This window comes from Pelophylax lessonae (genome assembly GCF_965119305.1).
Source record: "Pelophylax lessonae genome assembly, chromosome: 2".
In the NCBI taxonomy this organism is placed as follows: Eukaryota; Metazoa; Chordata; class Amphibia; order Anura; family Ranidae; genus Pelophylax; species Pelophylax lessonae.
In genome coordinates this window covers 461,064,583-461,081,004 of record NC_138769.1, presented here as the reverse complement: position 1 = coordinate 461,081,004, position 16,422 = coordinate 461,064,583, and the positions used below count along the sequence as shown (strand labels likewise).

The following is a 16,422-nucleotide window of genomic DNA, read 5'->3' as shown; positions in this document are numbered from 1 at the left end:
CATTGGCATGCCTGTGTCTGTTTAAATTTAGACACCCCCTTCACCCAGCACCACTGCTGCAAGAAGGCTGTGACCCATAAGCTTTTCACATCCTGCCTTGTGCAACTGCAGCCAGTAGAGATAGCAGAAGACTTACACAGGCGGTGAGAGTAATTCCACGCTGTGTATCACTGGAGCGCAGAAGAGGCGCACTCCTAGAGCGCAACATAGACAACAAGGAAGGTGCTTCTCCTCTGTGTTAGACCTTACAGCCTGCCCCCTTTCCAGCATTGAAATACTCCCTACAATCCGAGGGTACAACAGGAATGAATAGTTTATGAAAAACAAAAAATTGTATTAATTTTTGTTCTGAATTGATGAAATTCCTTGATCCATAGTTTTGACATATTTGTTCTTAATTTTGTGTTTAGTTGTTGTTAAATGTGTAATTGCTGTGAATGTTGCTTAATTGTATGTTTTTATCATTTAAGTTGTAATGATAGAGATTGACGGGAATGACGTGATTTCAGCTTCATCTAATTCAAAAATGACCAGGTTAATCTTACAAATGAACCAATCGATTACCACCAATGTTTTCTTCTCTTCTCTGCTGCTTTGCTTTTGATGGCTGGAAGTGATGTGCAACTCTCACTGGGTTACTGGGCTGCAATCTTCTATGTGTTGCTTTCCTGCTAACAAGTTTAGTGCTGTTCTTTCTACCTGGTAACTATACTAAGAAAACTGCTGATTTTCAGTAAAACTAGCAATTAAACTGGCTGCATGCTCTTGGAATTCTCTATTTTAGCTATAACATTAACCTACTCTCTACACAGTACAGTTCCAGCTAGTCTCAAATAGACCCCTGTTTAATTCTGAATATATTTTTTTGGGCTCATAGGGACAGAATGCACTCGTAGTCAAGTCAAAGGGAAATTGGTAAACCAATATATTATGTCATCATTGGCGCTTGCTATCTGCTGTGTACACCTTCAATTTCAAGGAGTATATGCTAAAATCTACTTTCTATTATAAATATATGTGTAAAAGTGGACACCATAATTAAGGTCCGTAAATACGACTTGTTTTTAAAACTAATTTTAACACATTACTCCCTTGTACTATTTTCAGTTTAGGGGTTCTAAAGTGCTTGAACAAAAAAATGGAAGTCAGATTAGTGGTAGGTCTGTAACTCTAACACACTAATGATTCTTTCCTTTTTTGCTTTCCTCCTTCTACCGCTACCTCTGAATGTTTCCCTTGCTCCTTCTTCTTGGTCTCCTGTATTCCCTGTCTGTTGGATTTCAGCTCTTCATGGTGCGCACAATGGCAGAGTCTCTGAGCTCTGCTGAGCTGTTCAAACAGCTCAAGTCTCTTGGGATGGAAAAGTTGTTGCTTGTGGTAAAAAAGTTTCTGAGGCAGTCCTACGCCTATCCAACTCTGTTAAACTTTGGTGGTAAGCCGATATTTATTTTTGCACCATTTTAGTAAATTGACTCTGTACTTGTATGATAAAAAATGGTTTTGCCAAACTAGTGTTTGAGACAGGAGACCACTGCAAGTGGCATTTTATACCCAGATCTTTTACATGTTCTTTAAATGTTTTGCCTGTACTCTGCAGCATTTTTCACCAAATGTTAGATAACTGTGCTATATAAAATAAATGCTTTTATAAATCTGTGCTGGACACATGCCACAACCTGATGATGTTTGTGCCTAAATGTTACATTTTTATGATCTCTTCATCTTAGTGAAAATACAGTCTCCACTGCAGAAAAGAAAAGTCTTCACTCTGCAAGTGGAGCAACTACCTAAAGTCTGCACACTACTTATACTTGTCTTTTTATGGATTATTTCACTCTATATTGATAACCATTTCACTTTTAGGATGGCTCAACATACTGCAGTCTTCTTTAGTAAGGAAGTACATAGAGCAGCAATGATTTACAAAGTGCAATAACCCACAACTGCCAATCATATCTCAATTCAGTAAATGTGCATTCTGATTAGTTTTGATGGGTTCCCTTCAGTTTTGTAGAACTATCTACATTATTAAATTAACATTCTAAATTAAGAAGAATTCTGCTTGGTGCATTTGTTTTAGTGCTGTTTGCTACAGGTGAAACATGTAGGTAGCATCTTAAAAGGCAAGGGTAGTAAAATGCAGATCAGTTTTGAAAGGTCATTAGGTCTTTTTGCATGAATATATTTTATTTTTCTTCTTGTATTTCTCTATCTGCAAATATATTTCCTTTTAAACGACACAGCTGTACATGGTGAGAACCATGCTAGAGTCCCTCATTGCTGAAAAAAGCGGTTCCAAGAAAACGCTGCGAAGTAGCCTAGAGGGCCCCACCATTTTGGACATAGAAAAATTTCACCGTGAATCATTCTTCTACACACACTTGCTTAATTTCAGTGGTAAGAGTATGGTCTGTTTTCAATGCTGGTGCTTTGGTGACAGCTTTAACCTTGCTGTTAGGAATATGTACTGTATTTGTCACATTTATCAACTAATGCTTGTCAAACAGTAGCATATATTTGTTTTTAGGGCGTCTGTGTATAAATGAGGCCTCTCTCCTGTAGGCTTTCTTTCACAGTGCAGCCACCAAAAAGGAAAGCACTACTTTGGTAATTATTAGTAGGTATAATGCAAGTATTTGTAAACCTCTATTTCTCTTTTGTTCATTGACGGACAGTCGGACACAGCTCCAGATCTTCTTGACGCTTGGGTTTATGCTGCCCCCTACAGGAGTAGGACACTAGGCAGAAAAACGTTTGACTATGCCTATAGGGCAGTGCCGGGGGTATACTCCCACTTCTTGCTATAGGTTTTCCGTTTTTTTCTGCCTAGTTAGGAGTAAGGACTAAGTTCCTTGCTGGGATCTCTGGTTCTAACTTTTTTTTCCTTTTTAAACAGAATTATTTTTTCATTTATTTTCTGTTCCTGTGAGAACTACATTCAACTGCCGGACTGGGCGACATACTGGATATCCTAGATCCTTACGGTCTTCCCAGTCTGGCCAGCGAGCGCGACCCGACCTTAGCTCTGCTCTAGGTTGGCCATGGCATAGTCCCACTAGACGGGGGCTGGCCAGCGAGTTAAATGGCTCGTGAGGATGCATAGCCCTGGTCACGGCCCTGGTCACTACCTGAGTCGCAGCATGCTTCTGGCCCGCAGCAACCCCATTCCAAGATGGTACAATGGTCTGCCCCTGGAGTGGTGCCCTCCTGGTCCCAAGGTGTGGTGAGTAGTGTCCTCCCTCTCTTCTGGTGGTTTTTCGGGGTGGACATTGGCCCATCCCTAGGTTGGTCGAACCCCCGAATGTCCCTCCTTCCCTCATGTCGCTCCCCCTCTCTATCGGGGTCCCTCTGCTGACCATTCACCCATGCCTAGCAAACCCCCCTGTTCTGGTCCCATCTACAAAGCTGGACTATCTGGGTCTGACCCTGAACACGGCCTCAGCCCGGGTGTTTCTTCCAGGGGTGAAACTCCAGAAGATGCAGGATACGATATGGCTCCTGTTGTCCAGCCGGCCGTCATCTCTCAGGACTTGTATGCAAGTGCTGGGCTTGATGGTCTCCAAATTTGAGGCGGTTCTGTTTGCTCAGTTCCATACCAGATGTCTGCAAAATGGAGATTTTTGCCAAATGGAACAAGAAGCCACAGTCTCTAGACAATCTGATCCTGTTGAGCCGGGGTATGAGGGGGTCCCTGATCGGGTGGCTCTGCTCTCCGGGCACTTTGACATTGAAAATCCTTTCTCTACTGGATGGTGGTCACCAAGGATGCCAGCCTGTCCGGGTGGGGAGGTGTCTTGGGCACAGATTGTGCTCAGGGGGTTTGGACTCTGAAGGAGTCCAGCCTGCCGATCAATATCCTGAAATTTCCGGCAATCAGGCTTTGCCTGACCCAATGGATGGTTCCTCTGCAGGAGCGCCTGGTAAGGATTCAGTCGGACAATGCCACTGCAGTTTCATATGTCAATCATTAAGGGGGCACCAAAGTATGCTTGCAGCCCGGGAAGTTCCAGGCATTCTAAGGTGGGCAGAAGGGTTCATTCCAGCCATCTCTGCTGTGCATATTCCAGTTCCTTTTCGGTGTCTCATGTTTTAGATTTTCTCCAATGAGGTGTAGATCAGGTTTTGGCCTTGGGTACCATCAAGGGCCAGATTTCAGCCCTGGCGATATTCTTTCAGCGCCCGTTGGCCACGAATTCCTTGGTTCACACCCCAATGTTTAGGGGGTCCGCCACCTGGCTCCCCCGGTGAGATCTCAGTTACCTTCGTGGGATCTCAATTTGGTGCGGTCGGTTCTTCAGAAACCGCCTTTTGAAAATATTTGTGCGGTTTCTCTGCTTACTCCGTTACAGAAAGTAGCCTTCTTGGTAGCTATTACTTCTGAGAGCAGGGTGTCAGAGTTGGCTGTGTTTTCTTGTCGTTCACCCAATCTGGTGGTTCACAGAGACCAGATGGTCCTGCCAGTCGTTCCTTTCGAGGTTGTCTCTGGTTTCCATTTAAATGAAGACATTGTGTTGCCTTCCTAAGCCTAAGCATCCTAAAGAGATTGCCTTGCTTTCTTTGGATGTGGTTCGGGCAATTAGGATGTACCTGGCGGCAACTGAATCGTCCCGTAAATCAGATTCTCTTTTTGTCCTTAGGAATGGACCCAGTAAGGGGCTGGCCACGTCTGCTGCGACCATTTCTAGATGGATCAGGCAAACGGTGGTGCAGGTCTATTCCATTAAGGGTCAGGATCCTCCTTTCTCTGTTAGGCCGCTTAGTGTCTCTTGGGCTTTGCGTCTTCAGGCGTCGGTAGTGCAGGTTTGCAAGGCGGCAACCTGGTCATCCGTACACACTTTCACAAAATTTTATGAGGTGGATGTGTTGGCATCTTCTTTTGGCCACAAGGTTTTGCAGGCCGCTGTTGGAGAGGATTAGTCCTCTTTTGGGGGTGTTTTTTGTCAGGTGATCTCCAGTTGTTCCTGGTTGAGCTCCTGTTTTACCTGGTTGGCTATATTTAGTCTTTGGGGAGTGTGTTTTTCTTGCTGTGTTCTTCCCACCCCTCATATGACACTGCTTTGGGATGTCCCAAGGGTCAAAGAAGATATGGAGCCTTGTCCCGTCAATGAACGAAAGAGAAAACTGGATTTTTGTCTTACCGTAAAATCCTCTTCTTCTGATGTTCATTGACGGACACAGCACCTGTCCCTCTATTGAGTTGGGTTTTATGCTCTTCTGACACTGCTTGTTACAAAATTGAAGACCTATTGCAGGAAGTGGGAGTATACCCCCTGGGACTGCCCTGTAGGCGTAGTCAAACTTTTTTCCGCCTAGTGTCCTACCCCTGTAGGGGGCAGCATAAACCCAAGGGTCAAGAAGATCTGGAGCTGTGTCCGTCAATGAACATCAGAGAAAAGTGTTTTACAGTAAGACAAAAATCCACTTTTCCTTTAACGCTCTATACTAGAGCAAAAACAGTAAAAAGTGCTTTGTTATGCTTCTAGATGGGATGGTATGAGTACTGTTCTTAGAAATTGTATAATATCTTTTTTTTTTTTAAACCATTACCAATACTTTAGGATTTGTTAACCTAAACCTTTAAGTATATCTAAACTCAAGATCAAAAATGTAATATATTGTTGTTTATTAGGCCGTAGGTCAGTAGTGTTCAACTTAAAAATTATAGAGGGCCTCAAGTGGTGCCTCCCTGAAACTTCCAGAGGGCAGTGTGTTTTCGCCCCTGATCGCCCAAATATTTCTGCAATCTGCTGCATTTTCTGTAGCAGATTGCATTGCATGCTTAAAAAGTTGGAAGTACAGTAACCTTCAGCATTGGTGTTGAGTACACTTATAACCCCAGTGTTTGGGTCAGTGGATGCAATCGTAACCCCTAGTCTTGGTGTCAGTAGACACAATAATAATTCCCAGCATTGGTGTCAGTGAGTGCAATAAAAAACCCACAGAAATGGTGTCAGAGAATACAATAATCATCCCCAACATTTGCGCCAGTGTATTCAATAATAACCTCCCAGCATTGATGTAAATGGATGCAATAATAAGCCCAAACATTGGTGTCAGTGGACGCAATATTAACCCCTAGCATTGGTTTCACTGGATGCAATAATCCATAGCATCGGTATCAATATATGCAATAATAATCCCCAGCACCCAGCATTGGTGTCAGCGGATGCAGTGATGGCCCCCAGCATCATTGTCATCCTAGGCTGCTTTCCTGACTTATACTACAAACTCCTGGTCCTATCCTCCTGCCCATAATACAGGGAAAGTTTTTTTCACTGCAATAATGGGATTTTTGACTTATCGTAAAATCCATTTCTCTGATGTTCATTGGCGGACACAGCACCCACCCCTCTGTGGAGTTGTATTCTTCAGACACTGCTTGTAACAAAACTGAGTACCTATAGCAGAAAGAGGGCGTATATCCCCTGGGACTGCCCAAAGGCGTTGCCAGACTTTTTTTTTTTTTTTCTGCCTAGTGTCCTACTCCTGTAGGGGGCAGTATAACCCAATAGTTATGAATATCAGGAGCTGTGTCCGTCAATGAACATCAGAGAAATGGGTTTTACTGTAAATCAAAAATCCCATTATTGCAGTGAAATTATTGGAGTTTTAGAATTAACTGACTATACATCCTACCAGTAAGCTAGCAATAGTTTCCAGTTTTTTCTTCTGCCTCCCAAGTAGCGACAAATGTTGATGGGAGTAAAGATTATGGTCTAAGAATAAGAGACATATCTGAAATTGCATTGCTTTACTGGAGAATATAAAATGATAGGTAACAAATGTACTTCCACAAGCGTTTACAGGTTTTAACACCAATGAATGTGATGATCAAATCTGTATTTAAATATTCTGTTCTTACCAGATGTTAATGTTTAATGTTGTTTAGGCCATTTAGCACATTTCCACATACAGTATATGTTAAAATGCAGAGGGTTAAGTACAGTAATTATTTATAAACTTGACATATGATGGCTTAGATTAGTTTGATAAGAGCAGATTTTAAAGTAAAAGTATGCACTTCTAAATTATGCTAAGGAATACTTTATTTGTTATAATGCTGTGTGTAAAGGTGTCTGTGAATGACTTTTATTAATCACAGGAAACAGTAAATAGGCAGAACAGCTGAGGATTCCAGCAGACCTCTCCTAGCACAGCAAGAGCAAAGCTGTAAAATGTTTGGAAATTTTGCTTGAAGTTATTTATGATGGCATTTTAATGTGCATTTATAACAAAAATTTAGATTGCTGAGTTGCAATGCATAAAGCAACCTTTTTGTTTTCCCTTCATGCAACTTTTCACAAATTTAAAAATCAAGTACATGAATATATAGGACTGCGTCTGTCTTGTGGTCATTGCTTTTTATGTATTTTCTTTGTGTAATGGTATTAGACTATGCTTGTATCTGATTTATTTGCTTCCATATCCACTTCTTCTTGAAGAAACCCTACAGCAGTGTTGTGACCTTTCCCAGCTCTGGTTCAGAGAATTCTTCTTGGAGCTGACCATGGGTCGCAGGATTCAGTTCCCTATTGAAATGTCCATGCCCTGGATTTTAACTGACCACATCCTAGAAACAAAGGAGGCATCCATGATGGAGTAAGGACATCTATAATCTATTATTTTTTTCTGTGTAAAAGTTACTGTATGTACATATCTTAGTTTTTTTTTTCTACAAATGTTAGATATGATATCTGAAGTATTAAATGTTAATGTTTTCTCTAGGTATGTTCTCTACTCTCTGGATCTGTATAATGACAGTGCACACTATGCCCTCACAAAATTTAAAAAACAATTCCTCTATGATGAGATTGAGGCCGAAGTAAGTATATCATTCTATTTGTTAATAATTTTGTGAACTTTGTTAAAAAAAAAAAAAGTGTTAAATCTGTGACAGTATGTTAAATGATATGGAGGCTATTGAGGACTGAACTTATTTAAGCCCCCTTTCACACCTGTACAATTTGTAATGCGTTTTGACAGTTTCAAATCACATGACCAGTTGCACCCTATTGTCGGCTAAGGAATCGTTCAAATTGCTGTGATTTATGCTGCGTCTACCTTGAAAAAGGCTCCTGCACTACTTTTTGCCAATTTTATTGCGACTTGCCTAGACTTCTGTTAAAGTGTCAAGCTGCAATGAAATCGTAGGTGCAAATCACACTGATCTGCGGCTTTGAAATCGCGCTGAAGTAGCACAATTTCATAGCCGCACCAGTGTGAACCAGGGCTAAAGCATGATTTAAACAAATCCTAGAAACCTCACTAAGGCAGAAACCTCACTAAGGCAGAAACTCATGCAATTTTAAATTTGATGGACTGAATTATTCTGAATATTTCTGCAACCCACAAATAGCTGCCTTTATATATGGTAAAGTCAAGAAATATTTCAGACAGATGGCAACCCCGTGCTGCCAAACCAAAAAAAAAAAAAATGTTTGCACTACACCCAAAGCGGCCACTTCTAAAATTTGCTTCACACACTAACCAATAATGGAAAAAAAAGCAGCACTGTAGAAATTAAAACTGCCTCACTTGTCAATTACAAACCTAGTATACCACAACGATAACTATAAATATATGTGCTGAATCATATACAGTGGGTGACATACGTGATGTAACGGATGATAAAAATACCACAATCCCTTAGATCCGCTCAGTGGAAATAAATGTGTATATGGAGTCTAATAAAAAGTAGTCCCCACTGTGAATTATAGCATGACAAATGTCTACTTTACGCTCGTGTGGGGATAACAGCAGAAAAAATCTTCCAGTGTGCTGTGGTCTATTTTATATGGACTTGATTTACACATATTGTATTTATTTACACTGAGCTGTTTTAAGTGATTGTGTTATTTTTTATCATATGTTGCACTACTTACGTTTGTCACTGTATATCATTCAGCACATATATTTATGGTTTTCGTTACTGTTTGATTCTTTTAAATTTCTAGAGTGCTGCACTGTTTTTTTCATTTATAAGTCAGGAATATTTGCCATATTTTTTGGTTATAGAGTCAGGTGTTCTAAGATGTATTCAATGGTGGAAAGCTTACCCTAGAAGTTTCCCGCTGTTTATTGGGGTATATGGTATTCTGGGCAAAATTCACATGTAGTATAGGTATTTTAATAGTGTCTATAAAGCTGGGGATTATCAAATACACAACATACTTCTCTGAAAACAATAAAAAATATCATTGCTAACATAATCAACTAGCGAAGGTGCATATAAAAATGACAAAAGCATCCACAGTGAAAAAGGAACTAAAAAAAAATTCAACAAATGTCAGTAGCAATACAAAGTCCAGTAGAGTGTTGTCTAAAATTTTCCTCCACAAAGCATTTCTTGCCAGGTGCTTGAGTAAGTTAAATCAAAAAGTGCTCCCTCCACCACAATCAAGGGTTGCATATACCAAACCTATACACCTATCTAGGAACAGATTAGGCTAGGGGTCTTCAAACTATGGCCCTCCAGTTGTTCAGGAACTACAATTCCCATCATGCCTAGTCATGGCTGTGAATGTCAGAGTTTTACAATGTCTCATGGGTTGTGTAGTTTGAGGATCCCTGGATTAGGCGAACAAGGCTCATGTCAGGTACATGGGCTGTAATCCACCACTTGCTCTGCTCTCTCTTCACAAATCTCTCAGATGGATTCATAAAAAGAGCATAGGAGAATGTTGTTGTGAGAACATTGGGATAATTAAAGGTCAATAAAAAAACTACTCGCATAGACTGCAAGTAAACAGGCAAATTAAAAATCCCTGTGGAGAATGCCTGCGGCAGCAGGATGCAGAAATCATCCAGCCGCTCAAATCCTCGGACCGGAAAGTGCAATCCTTGATTGTGGTGGAAGGAGCACTTTTTGATTTAACTTTCTCAAGCACCTGGGAAGAACTACCTGGTGAAGGAAAATTTTAGACAACACTCCATTGGACTTTATATTGCTTTGGACATTTGTTGAATTGTTTAATTAGTTTTTTCACAGTAGATTGTTTTGTCCTTTTGCCTATGCACTTTTCTTTGAAGAATGGATTATGCTTAAGGTCATTGTAGCTGTATTAGTGCACTTGCGACAGAGACAATTGAGAACTGTCCGTGATACTTTTTTTATTTGCACTAACATACAATAAGAATGGATTATGTTAGCAATGATTTATTTGTTATTTGTTTTCAGCGCTGTATTTTGTGTGACATAGCAGCTGTGTCACTTTCAAAATTTTTAGGGGCTTTAACTGATTATTTTTTGTTCATATGGAAGAAAGGTATTTTGATATACTGCATTTTTATTTTTGTTTAACCAGCAGGCTGAATGAAAAAAAAAAACAGATTCTTGCATCCGCAGGAACTAAAGGAAAAACTTTTTTTTTTTTTTTTCAGTTTTGGATAGAGTGGAGAGGAATTATAACTAATTCTCTGTCTCTCATTATAACCCTCCCTTTAGTCAATCCAAAATGGGGGAAGAAAATGTTTTGCCTTTTAGTTACACTTAGTTGAAAAGCTGTTTAGATTGATGTGTGTGCTTGTTTTTTTCCCCATTTTTATAGTCTAATCCTATTTTTTTCTAAAACTATCCTTAGGTAAACCTGTGTTTTGACCAGTTTGTCTACAAACTAGCTGACCAAATATTTGCGCACTATAAAATTGTAGCTGGCAGGTGTGTATATCACCCATCACTCCATTTTTCCAGTTTGTGTACAGGCTTTACTTATAACCTTTGCCTTTTTTTTAACAGTTTACTGTTGGACAAACGATTACGATCAGATTGTAAAAATCAAGGAGCCCATATCTCACAACCCGCATCCAATCGCTATGATACTTTGCTAAAGCAGAGACATGTCCAGGTTAGTACGCGTCTGCAAACTAATGTTGACCTAAACCTGCACTGGGGTTAACCTATAAAAGAAATGAGGAAAAAAGTAAGGCTGGTGCCTGTAGCCAAAGCCCAAGTATACGCTTTCTTTCAGTAATCGTTCCTGGGCTTTGAAGGCCAGCACCTTTTTATTTTACAGACTATAGGGGCAATTGTACACCCACCCAACCTACTTTTGTTTTTTGTTTTTTTCCTAAACTGCTTATGTTAAAAGATCATAATGCTTAAGACAATGAAAATGTCAGGGCCTGGTTCCAAATAATAGTATATTTATATTACATCTTTGTGACATTGTTTTGTTTGCCCAGTGATGCTATATGTAATCAATTATATGATGGACACAAATATAAAAAATGTTATAGAGACAGTTTGGGGCAGTTTTGCATGTAAAGACTGTGTTGTGTCTCAAATACAGTACTAAGATAGCAAAATTGGTTATTCAATCTTTACAACAGGTTGAACTGTAATAGTTAATGTAAATTGTGACTTTTGATATTTTTGGAATGACTTGTAATGCAAAGTGGTTTTGGGAGTTTGCAGAGTTGTTTGAACAACTACAGAGAACACTACATTATGAAAAAGCCCACTCACTGCTTGGCTATCTACTTCTCTGGGCATTGTTTTTACTTCATTTTATTACTATGTTGTCTATCACTGTGCAGGACAAGCTCTATGGACATTAATAGGAGAGCTCAAATTACATTCACAGCCCAATTCACAATAGTTTATACATGAAAGCAGGATTAATATCCTATCTTTCTTTATCCTATCCTTAAGTCAGTATAAAATGTGTATATGGGTTTTGAATATATGCTGTGTGGGATGCATGTTATTGCAAGGATGCTGTAGGCAATATGACCTTTACATAACATATCTTGCTGCATTTATATAGTTTAGTGGCATCATCTCGTCCATTTTTTGTTTCCTTTACATGGCCATAGCATGTAATGTCAACAAAACTGTGCTCCTGCTTTGTTTGCAGTGAATATATGGTACTATCTCACCATATAACCCTATGTATTTGTTTAATATTAATTGTACATTACAGGACACCAAGGACATTAGACTCGTGACTACTGAGCTCATACAGCCAACTTTAGGTGAATGGACACTGACCTAAAAAGTCAAAAATCCCTGTCCTAGGAATAACCTCTTACAGTTCCACTAAGCCTTAGTTTTGTAATAGTGTCCTTAGGTCAGGGCTTGACAAATTTACTAGGAATCAAGGAGCCAGCTAAAAAAGTTAGGAGCCAGTCTTTTTTTTTTTTTTTTTCGTGCTTGCTGAATGGTCAGCTTCTGTTGGACCACTTGCCATACACACCGGCTGAATGGCGGCCAGTTTTTATTGAACCGGCTGATGTTTTTCCGCTAATCCCAGCTGAGCAGGCAGATGGCCGGTCCTGTCCGCTCCGCTTTGCAGAGCGAACACTAACACAGTCCCACTCTCCTCTACGGGGCATTCAAATGAAAATAAACTGCCTGATGATTCAATCCGCCAGGCGGGTGAAAAATAGGACCACCATCCGTCTGTTTTTGGCGGACAGGATCGGATGGCAGTGGTTGTCAGTGGACATCCCCGCTCCATAGAGGATACTGAAGAATCCGATTAGGTCAGCCTTAAAAATGGACAGGCGAACCTGATTTAACAGCCCATGTGAAAGGGGCCTTCGGCTGTGTGGCATGACAGGGAGAGAATGAAAAATAATACATTTTAGTTTTATGAAAAAAAAAAAAACTGTTTCCATCTTTGTGAGGTTGTAAATGGAGGCCGTTACAACCAGCTGCCCCACACTCCCTGTCCACTCACCGGTAAGGACAGAGCGCCAGATCAAAAACTAATTTCAGGGAGGTGGCACTCCGTGTTGTGGAAATGCTGACACTCCTTTCCATGAGGTGGCAACTTGCCTCTGTCGGTTTACAGTTAATTTTACCTTCAGCAGGTCATGGCTTCATGCAGGCAGGGGGAAAAGACGATGGGGTGGGCTTCGAAATCCTGCTTTTAAGTAGGAAGTACAAAAAGGGGGTCTCATATTAGCCCTGAATCCCTGCCCCTTATTTGGTATTTCCACTGTTTTAGGAGCTCAATCCTCCACTTCTTTTGTTTTAAGGGAGGAATTTTCTGCTGCCATATCTGAACTATGTGATCGGCTGTCAGGGGTTTTCTCTGGTTTGGACTGCCTGGGTCGTAAACATGGGCGCCACCTTTCCCTCTCGTACTCTTGTAAAGGATGTAGTGTTGAAAGAAACTTCTCATGATAAAGGAAAGGAAGCTGCTGGGAATCAGGAATTCTCTATAGGCGAGTTCTCGAAGCTGGAATCTTGGGGCCCAGGGCTGTCTCAGACACCGAAGACCACAGTGGGCTTTCTAAATCTCTTTCTAAGTAATCTAAAATCATTGCTGCTAGAGTCCCCGTTTTCTAAATTCATTGTTTTTGGACACTGGCGGCCATCAAAAACATTCTCATTTGCAAGGAAACTTCACTTTAAGAAAAAATAATATATGTCAGATGAGCTCACCAACAGAAATTGTTTTCACCACTGAAGCATTTTGCTCACCAATACCCCATGGAAGAGAAACTGTACAAGAAATTGGGTTCTTCCGCTATTGATCAGGCTATTTCCTACTTATCCCCTTTAAGAGGTTCTAAATGCCAGGAGATGGAGGCGGGCATTCCAATCGTGACCACTGTGATTGGCAGTCACTACGGTCACATGATTGGAAAGCTCCCGATCTCAAATATGCATCAGAAGTTTTCCATTACCCACTGGTAACTGTGCCAGGAGCACAGAAATATGTATACATCGGGACTCATATATTCAGTCTCTCGGCATTAAAGCCCAACTGTTGAGAGGCCGCATATATGCGTACCTCCAGCGGTAACTGGTTAAATAGGACCTAAGCAGCTCCAGTAAAAGAGGTCTTTGTTTTTAAAGGTGCACAGATAGGAGGTTAGAGCTCCTCTTTAAAGCATCTTGTCTGGTAGTAGTGGCTTTGCAGCCTGCAGTGACTGGTGGGGTGGGAGATGTCAAGCCCAGGGGTCCCATGCAAAGAATATGCTTTATTCCAGATTATTAGACCTGGAAGATGCTCAGAATTGGGCCAGTCCTCACAAAGTTCAGAAACAAACTGCACGTCTATGGGAAAAGTCCTTCTTGACTTAGCTAGCCTTGGTGCCCAGGTGGGCTTATTTTGGTGGTGGAGAGTCAGGTGCAGGTAGGCAAAACGCTAGTGTCACCGCATCAATTAACGTGTCCATGGTAGTGGCTCATAAAATGAAGGGGAAAGGGAAATTCTGTGCATTCTTGATACCAAGATCCAGGTCCTCAATACTTTCCTCCATAATACCCTCAAGTAAAGGAGGTTCCACCTCTGATTCTTGAACAGGGATAAGGGGATAAAGGTTGTGTGGCATTTTTGACCTATTGAAATTTGAAGGTTCTACAGGTGCCATCTCACAAAATTAGAATAAAAAAGTTAATTTATTTTAGTAATCCAATTAAAAAAGTGAAACTCCTATTTCATATAGATGCATTACACACAGTGATATACACTGCTCAAAAAATGAAAGGAACACTTTTTAATCAGAGTATAGCATCAAGTCAAATAAACTGATCTGGTCAAGTAGCAGGAGGGGTTGTTAGTCAGTTTCAGCTGCTTTGGTGTTAAATTAGCAGGTGCACTAGATGGGCAACAATGAGACAACCTCTAAAACAGGAATGATTTTAAAGGTGAAGGCCACTGACATTTTCTTTGTTTCCCTACTCATCTTTTCTGACTGTTTCACTAGTTTTGCATTTGGCTAGGGTCCGTATCACTACTGGTAGCATAGTGGCAATATGTTAACCCCCTAAAGCTGCATAATACAAATACCATTGGTAATTAACCTTGCCTCAGCCACCCCCCCCCCCCAAAGAGTTAATCATGGCAATCTGCTTAGTACTTGTGGGATTAACAATGTGCTCGTTTCTTCCCGCTCGCCGGCTCCTCCATGTCACAGGCAGGCGAACTCTCTGCTCCTCTCCTTTTGCGTCCTCCTCTCAAAATCCTGCCTCTGGCCCGCGGCCCACCTCTCAGTGATGTCACTACTACGTGACTATGTATATGACCTAACACACCGGGCGGGCGGACGAGCGGCCGCTAATAGCTGTAACAAAGTGAGCCCTCACTTTGAGAAGGGCTCACTTCGTTACAGCTATTAGTGGCCGCTCGTCCGCCTGCCCGGTGGGTTAATTCATATACACTTCACCTGTGCTGCGCCCCCCTTCCTCGCGGCGGCCATTAACTTTCGGCATCCTTGACAATTTTTCGGCCGAAATGGGATAGGCCCGTTTTCAGCCGAAATGGGATAGGCCCGTTTTCGGCCGAAATGGGATAGGCCCGTTTTCGGTCGAAATGGGATAGGCCCGTTTTCGGCCGAAATGGGATAGGCCCGTTTTCGGCCGAAATGGGATAGGCCCGTTTTCGGCCGAAATGGGATTGGCCCGTTTTCGGCCGAAATGGGATTGGCCCGTTTTCGGCCGAAATGGGATTGGCCCGTTTTCGGCCGAAATGGGATCGGCCCGTTTTCCTCCGAAAATTTCTGCGCACCAAGTTATAGAAAGTAATGCTGTATGTAACATCGTTCAGCATAACTGGTTTGGTGGTGGGTTAGTGATAATCTGGGGAGGCATATCCATGGAGGAATGCACAGACCTCTACAGGCTAGACAATGGCGCCCTGACTGCCATTCAGTATCTGGATGAAATCCTTGGACCCATTGTCGGACCCTACGCTGGTGCAGTGGGTCCTGGGTTCCTCCTAGTGCACGACAATGCCCGGCCTCATGTGGCGAGAGTATGCAGGCAGTTCCAGAAGGATGAAGGAATTGATACCATTGAATGGACCCCACACTTGCCTAACCTAAATCCAGTAGAGCACTTCTGTGGCATTGTCAAAAAGGTATTCAAAGAAAAATATTAATAATAAACCTCCCAAGAATCCACTAGCGGCACTAATGATATATCATCAAAAATATACCAGTACTGCTATAAAAACCAGCACATAAAATCATGTGAGTATAATTGAACCTCAGGGGAAAAAAGTCCTCAATGCAAACTTCAGGTAAGGATGAACGCTAAAAGTTCTTCATGTATACAATGTAAATTGGGAATACAGTCCAAATGATTCCAAGGTGAGTAAGAACATCCAGCAACGTGCATACAACATGCAGAAAGCCTCCACCTCACCGCTGTGCACGCCTTATGGTAATACACTTACCAGAGGCGGCTTAAAATTAAGCCTGTTTCAAAAAGGATGGTCTTTTCCTCAAGACACTGGAACCCTGGAACAAAGTGACTCCTCACCAAGGTGGATGGAACGCATTCAGCATACCCGGGTGTGCATGTAAACAAATAGCGAGATACACATAGCGTAATCCTGTTTTAACCAGTGAGTTTGCATTGAGGACTTTTTCCCCCTGAGGTTCAGTTATACTCACATGATTTTATGTGCTGGTTTTTATAGCAGTACTGGTATATTTTTGATGATATATCATTAGCGTCGCTAGTGG

At 41.4% G+C, this 16,422-nt stretch overlaps 1 protein-coding gene across 2 annotated transcripts in view; it reads left to right on the top strand.

Moving 5' to 3' along the window:
- CYFIP1 (cytoplasmic FMR1 interacting protein 1) overlaps window positions 1–16,422 on the top strand; it is a 235,650-nt gene that overhangs the window by 119,580 nt on the left and 99,648 nt on the right. The window contains exons 16-20 of one of the 2 annotated variants that reach the window (XM_082244824.1): window positions 1,285–1,432; window positions 7,443–7,599; window positions 7,726–7,822; window positions 10,581–10,657; window positions 10,736–10,844. In XM_082244824.1, the coding sequence (XP_082100950.1) occupies window positions 1,285–1,432; window positions 7,443–7,599; window positions 7,726–7,822; window positions 10,581–10,657; window positions 10,736–10,844 (588 nt within the window). Of the gene's footprint in view, window positions 1–1,284; window positions 1,433–2,243; window positions 2,398–7,442; window positions 7,600–7,725; window positions 7,823–10,580; window positions 10,658–10,735; window positions 10,845–16,422 lie in introns of both variants that reach the window. The other variant, XM_082244823.1, reaches the window with a different exon arrangement.